Here is a 7,356-nt window from a genome sequence, read left to right as displayed (position 1 = left end):
AAATGTATGATCCTTTGGGGAAATGTAGACATTGGCCGACCCACAGGGGAATGTATGCACTTCCCAGAGATCCTATATATCCCCTGTTTTTTTCCATTTTCCATTACACATCCATACTGTTCATGTCGTGAGAAGAACCAGGACAGCATCAGTTTCTTAATGTTCTCTTTTGCCCGGGGCTCCAAGCTGAGCTACTCACAGCCAAACAGTAACTCTGTGTGTGTTTGTGCATGTGTGCGTGCATGTTTGATATTCACCACTCATGATACTGCATATATACTGTTTCTGTCAGCAGTAGAAAGGCACAGCCGTTGATCAAATGCACACTGTTTTCAAAGATGGTGAATCCTACAGTTCTTTACTTCTAGTGATGAAATAGCAAAATGTGAGATGAAAAGGAAGCAGCTCAATCAGAGCTAAAAAGCCTGGACAACCTCAATGTGTAGCATGTGGAATTCCATCAAATGGTCCTGTTATGCTTCGTGAACAGCTGATGTTATGCATTTTACCATTTGTGAACACAAAATAAAGCTGTTCATAGTCACCAGTATGTGAGATCAGCATGCCTGTCTGGTCTCTGCATCAGCACCGTGTAGCTTGTGGGTCACATCACAAAATTAATAAGGCAGAGTCACTGAGCCTTAGTGTTGTTTCCCCCCCAAACTTCATTTGAATTAAATTAAACTTAAAATATTTTATAATTGAAGTTGTCAGCCACTGAGATAAGTCATAAGGCTTTACAATAGAGAGAGCTTAGTTTAGTTTCAAGACCTTGGAGTGAGAATGAACCAGTGTTTGTGGCAGCATTAGGAACATTTTCCATGCAGCACCAGTGGAGTTTGACGTCGACTATGATGAACGACAGTTTCCATAAAAATTAGTTCACCTAATACTTTCAAGTAGCCGTGTTTTATTGTGGCTTTTGGGAAGAAACACCACACACGAGCATACAGTATATGAAAGAATAAATACGCAGTATAGCAAAAATTCTTCTGTTTTTCCAGTCATGAAAAAGAGAGAGAGGAAAAAAAAAAGAGGAGCCACAGTTCAAGAAAAAAGGGAGACAGAAGGAGCGAGAGCAGCAGCTGTGTGTGGGAGGATCAGAGTAGTGAGCAGAGAAGGAGGGATGCTGAGGAGGAATGAAGCTTTGATGGACAAAGGAGACTGAAATGCTTGTAATGGTTTGCTGTATTGACCACGTCTGTGCACATAATGTATTCAAACTGTGGCTAAGAATCTACATGAGCTCTGCTTGTACTGTAGGTGTGTGTGTAGTAGAAAAATAAAAATCTGAATGCCTGACAGTTCTGTACATCCAAGGCCAAATTGGATTTCATACATAAATAAGTTGGGACAATTGAACCCGGCCTTGTGTGTGTCTGCATTGTTCTGGTCTCAGGGACACACACTGTGCCTCCAACAATAAGCGAACATACTATAGCTGAACATGGCTGTTGGGCCTGTGGAGAGACGGCCAACAGAAAAATGATGTAATGTTTACTTAAAGGTGCTGCAAGGAGTTTTTAACTGGTTATGAAACAAATACATTTTTAATATTGACGTCTCTATATATACATCTAAAAACATGATGAGCAAGTCACATCTTGCTTTGTCTTGCTTCCAAAACATAAGCACGCACTAGCAGATTAAGATCTTTACGACAGGAAGCGGTGGAAATGCCATAGCATTTGTCCACAAGGGGCGCCAAAACCAACCGAAAAATGAAAGCTCCTTGTAGTTGCTTTAAGTGAAATGGCTGAATACTGACATTCATTTCTTTAAGGTCTACAGTGTCAGAATTCATCATCCATAGCCTTGAAATAGATTATAGGGCCCATCGCTACATCATTATTGGATGATTTTACAATTTACAGCGAGCAATTGAATAATCATTCCTTTCTATTACATGTGTTCACATGAGCAGGCAGAAGTACCAGACAAGAAAACACCAAGTGACCTACATGTTTTTTCCTTTAGAACAAGTCAAGATGCCCTTCACGTTAGCTTGCAGACACACAGTCATTAACATTTTCCTGAAGGTGAACCTAAAACATGCTCTGTTTCACTGCTGCCATTTGTCTCTGAGGCTGCTTCCACAGTTCCCTCCTGTAAGGGTCATTACTGTCCGCTTGGGTCCTAGTGGTCAATCAGCACAGGTGGCCAGAGTCACACTGAGTTGCACTTTGGTTGGCTGGGCCGACGCTGAGCACAGCTGTAGGTTCGTGTGAGGTTGAGCATCTCGGGATGTGAGAAGGTGTGGAGGAACACCCAGATCTCTGCCGCAACCTAGATTCACCGTTCCACCGAAAACTGCGTGGGCTGTTTTTTCAAACAACTTAAAATGATGTATGTGATATGGATTCAGTAGCAAAGCAGCAAGTGTCCTGATGTTGTACTGCAGTGAAAAGTCATAGTGAGTCCGTTTGGTTGGATGGATGTACTTGTGTCAGCAGAGACCACGCTCTGTAGTGTTTTCTTTGAGCCCCGACCCTAACCTTAGCGTCTTTTAGCTTGTTGTGTTGGTTAACTCTCACCGCTCTTGTAGCATCATTTCCAGCTGTAGCAAACAGGTGTTTTGGCAGCCAAGTCCTAAAAAGTCAAACTAAGATCTTCGATGCATGAAGTTACCAGAAACATGACTCCACATCAGTGCTAATATTCCCTGTATCTGTTGTGTGTTAAATGTTTGAAGGCGATATGTCAGTTTTGTGTTTACAGCTTAATTCTGCTGCCCCCAAGTGGTCATTATGTTATCAGACATTTAGTTTTAGAAGTCTAACCTAAAACCTTCTCTGTCTTTCTTGGTCTTTCCCTCTCACTCTCTTTATATTCCTAGACTGTTGTTTTTGTGGTCAGTCCTTCAGAGACAGGCTGACGTTAGCCCGCGTCGTCTAGTGTGACTGAATAACTGATAGAATCAGAGCGTGTCCCTAGGCCCGTCTCACACATGGACCCAGAGGTGACTAGATGGTCCTCTGATTCCCAGATTTAGAACAACTGCCTCTTGGCTGTCACCGTCTGATGGGGTTCAATTGCTTTAACCCTTCTCAAGGTCAAAATGGTGAATCGTTCTCTTCACTTTTCCTCAAACTGTGCTTATCTGCAGGCGGTGTGTTGGCAGGCAGGAGAAGGTGTCACTGCTTTTCAGGGACTATTTCCAATACAAGTGAATACTGCTGAGGTGCTCCTGAGCAAGGCCAACAAACATCTCATTTACATTCTGTGGTATGGATGGAGATTGACATGGTTTAGATGCCAAATTAGAAGTCTGGAGGCCATTGCTTGTTATGCATTGCAATGTAGAGAAAAAGCCATAATAGAGCATTATCACTTAGATAAAGGGCACTGATCCGCATCTCCATGCCTATCATCTGCAACAGAAACAGAATTTAAATGCCGTACTTTTATCAAATGAGGGTCAACGTGGCAAAAGCAAGCAATTGTCTTTGGCTTCAGTAAATGCTGTAGGATAATCTCAGTTCTGTGTGTGTGTGTGTGTGTGTGTGTGTGTGTGTGTGTGTGTGTGTGTGTGTGTGTGTGTGTGTGTGTGTGTGTGTGTGTGTGTGTGTGTGTGTGTGTGTGTGTGTGTGTGTGTGTGATTGACATTTAACAGCTATTCTGACAAAAATGTCCTCATCACACTCACCAAACTGATCTAAGCAATAGACAAACAAATGGACAAACTGTCCTTCTTATTGAGAAAATTGCTGTTATTTAGAGGGAAAGGTGGTCAAGGAAAAGCCTGTTGGTGTTCAAATGAATGTTAAAGGGGACACATGCAGTTCATGGAGAGAAACAAAACACACACAGTTCGGTTTGATCAGGACGAGGGAGGACAAACTTCAGATATTCTGTCATTGTCAGCTGTCACTGACGTCACATTTTTATACTCGACTGACTCCATTTTCAAGCTGCAATTTTCATCACATTAGACTTAATAGTTTGGAAAATATTATGTTTGACTGGAGGATACCAGATTGGAGGTGAGGGGAGAAATTGGCCTGTTCTGAATGTGTCGCTGTACCGCTTCAGCTGAAGGACATTTTGCCTCGTTTTGTCTGTGTTTGCAGACAGTTTTTTCTGTTCCCTGGTAGTGTTCCTTCTTAATATTAGCTTTTGCTTTGGAAATATACCTAGTGGAGCAGGATTACAGCCTTATTTATACAGCTGATATAAACCCATTTGTGTATTTATTGCAGCATTGATTTTAATCGTGACATGATCATTTTACTGGCTCCTATACCTTGACGTGACTTTCTGGGAAGAAATCTTGTTGAATGCAACCCAAATAAATGAAAAGAAGATGAAAACCGTGAAAAAATATATGCTATCTCAAAGCACAGAGGCTTTTTAGACACCTAGCAGAATGAATCGCGCACCTCAGATAGTTCAAGGGAAATTATTTCAATCCGCGATGTGTGTCAAGATGTGATTATTTGAAACTATATATATTTTTCCAAGGTCTAGAGAGGAGAGAAAAGGGAAAGATAGAAGGAGGCAGAGCGGATGTGGAGATGTCAGAGGTAAAAGGGAGCCAGCAGGAACCCACCTGTGCGTGTGTTTTGCATTGAAAAGACCGAGACTGCCTCAGTGACTCACATTAGGACTAGGTTTGATTAGCGATGACAAGCACGGTAGCATTTAGATGTTTGACATATATAGAAATGGCTGTGTTCGTGACTGAGATACATACAGTACGCTGTCACTTCTCCCAAAAGCACCTCACAGTGCCCTGCACATACACATGCTGTTGATGACGTGCTTGATCCATTTAGCCACACAGGACTAACTTGGCCATGCCACCTTAGATCAGAGGCTGTGGGCTGTAGAATCATACGGACGGTCCCAGACTCCCAGCACTGACATGAGGACTCCATCACACACCATTAAACCTGCAGCCAGAGGCAAAGATGGGTGAGATGGGAAGAGGAGGAGGCAGAGAGGGTGACGGAGGGACAGTGAAGAAGCGGAGACGGAGAATGTGAAAAGCTGAAAAAGAGACGGAGAGAAAATCATTGCTGGTTTACACCTGCTGCTGGCAGCCCCTGAGAGACAAGAAAGTATTCTTAGAAAGGACCGCGTCAATGAGAGACAGTGCCGTCACCAGGGTTGGAAGTCTATCCACCTGCCACTGTGGCTGGTGGGTTCCAAAATCTACCACTGTCTTGTTTTTAAAAATGGTAAAACAGGATCTACAATCTTGCAGTTCTGTCTGCTGAATTGAATGCCTCTGTTGTGCTGCTTTTATTTACCTTCCACTGTGGCAGCATTTGCTGGACAGCTGGTTTTTAAGTGGCGAGTCACTTGGAGGAAAGCTGTCCTCCTGGTCTGGTTTGTAGGGTTTGTGACAAAGAAGGCAGTGGGATAGACAATGCTCACATTTTTTGGTCTATTATCTTCCTGGTCATGCTGTCTCATGTTTTGTCTTTCTCGTATTGTCTCTCTCAGATTTGTTTTGTAAATCTGGACCCGCGGAAGACAGACTGCCGTGATGACAAAAGCATCAAGGTGAGCAGAGTCCACGCTCCACACTTCCCTCCTGCATGAGCCCCTTTTCTTTCCTGCCCACTTTTCATCTCCCAGGAACTCTGTTCATTGTTTTTCACATAGAAACGGGGGCTCAGTTGCCATGGATTCAAAATCATTACCCAGAATTAGAGGGTTGATTTGTTCAGAAAATATGCAGATTTTGCATCCTTTTGCAGCTGGGGGTGGCAGCGGTGGGCGATCAATAATCGCTCCACATGGCTCAAAACTTCTCACAGGAAGGATTTTAGAATTATGCGTCTCTGAGTTAGAACCACAGACGGCAAATGTTCAGTTTTGAAGTTGCTTGATGAAAAGCTTTTTTTTTAATCATGTAGCATTGTGTCTGTGCTCGCCACGTCTCTTCCAGAAACTGGCATCAGTGTCTCCAGACCTGCCAAAGCTCGTTGAATTACTGACTGTCCACCAGCCGAAAGAAAATGAGATCCTGCTGCTCGGTGGCCTCGAAGCCTCAGACACTTGCCAAACACACCCACACTCCTCCTCTCAGGTGAGTTTGCGGCGATGTCTTCAAATCCTTGCAAATATTTTCAGCCTTTGAACTAACTGGCCTGGAGTGCGAGGCAGCGAGTACAAGCTGTTCTTTTATACCACAATTTCATGTGATTAGATTTGAACCTTTTGTGCTGGGAAAAATCCACAAGAGGAAGTGCTTTCATTTTATCTAGTAATTTTCCACAGTTACTCCAATAAAAACATTTCCTAGTCTTCTACGTGTTTGACAGAAAACCAATATTTCCATGTGCAGAAAATAGTGCTTGCAGGTACAGGGCAATGGATGACTTCATTTTACATCTTTTCACAGAATACTTTGAAACTTTAATCAGATTTGAAAAATAAATACAAACTACACCAGCCAATTAATATCCCTTTCTGCTTTTATTGGTATTTATCTTTAATGTTCCCTTACAAACACTGACCAGCTCAAAGACTTTCTGAAGCTCACCAAATCCATCATTGTATAAAATCACTGGTCAGAATCAATACACATCCTGAGGAGCCTGCAGAGACAATTAAACTTACATGACCAGGGCCAGTGAGTTAATAGTATATTGAATAAAAGGAAGAAAAATGCATTGGAGCGACATAAACTCACTGAGTCTGAAAGTTTAAGGTGTTTATAATATTCTGTCTCATAATTTGTGACACAATGTGTGTGTTGTCCACTGTGTGTTTATGCATGATTGCTGTGTGTTCAGTATATGTGTGTATGCATGTAGACCTTTGTATATACATGATGTGTGTTTTTGTGTGTTTATGTGTCTCTGTGTGTGCATGCATAATAGGTCTCTGTACATGTTCCATTCAGGGCGGGCAGCAGCAGCAGCAGAGAAGTACAGACGTGTGCCTGGTCCAGTGTTCAGGGCAGAGACGCTCCACCCAACCTAGCAGCATCATCTTTGATATCAACAAGTTTCTGATTGGTCTGCAGTGGGGGAAGGAGCGGCAGCTTCAGCAGGGCCGAGCGGCAGGGCAGCGGGTCGACGACGACACCAATCGCTCCATCTCGTCCATAGAAGAAGACTTCCTGACTGCCTCTGAGCACCTTGGTGATGACAGTGAGGATGATGGCTTCAGAAATGGTGAGCCTCATTATAAAAACCAAAAACAAGCAATAACAAAAGTTTATGTGTTGGCTGCAGGATATCTCAAAAACTGTTAAACAGAGTTGGATGAACAGTGGTTCGGTGGTTTATAACTCCTCCAACATGGAGCCAGTAACAATGTTACTTTCTCTTTAAGGCGAGCTTGTTGTTGCTTTAACAAGTTAAAATACTGTCATTATCAGTCTATTATTTTTTTATTGTG

At 42.7% G+C, this 7,356-nt stretch overlaps 1 protein-coding gene across 3 annotated transcripts in view; it reads left to right on the top strand.

Annotated features, from left to right (window-relative positions):
* Window positions 1–7,356, top strand: part of sphkap (SPHK1 interactor, AKAP domain containing) — a 97,546-nt gene that overhangs the window by 79,360 nt on the left and 10,830 nt on the right. For all 3 annotated transcript variants that reach the window (XM_070970879.1, XM_070970881.1, XM_070970880.1), the window contains 3 exons: window positions 5,449–5,508; window positions 5,897–6,037; window positions 6,857–7,130. In XM_070970879.1, the coding sequence (XP_070826980.1) occupies window positions 5,449–5,508; window positions 5,897–6,037; window positions 6,857–7,130 (475 nt within the window). The remainder of the gene's footprint in view (window positions 1–5,448; window positions 5,509–5,896; window positions 6,038–6,856; window positions 7,131–7,356) is intronic.

Source organism: Chaetodon trifascialis, chromosome 9 (genome assembly GCF_039877785.1).
Source record: "Chaetodon trifascialis isolate fChaTrf1 chromosome 9, fChaTrf1.hap1, whole genome shotgun sequence".
NCBI classification, from domain to species: domain Eukaryota; kingdom Metazoa; phylum Chordata; class Actinopteri; order Chaetodontiformes; family Chaetodontidae; genus Chaetodon; species Chaetodon trifascialis.
This window is presented reverse-complemented; position numbering and strand designations above follow the sequence as displayed.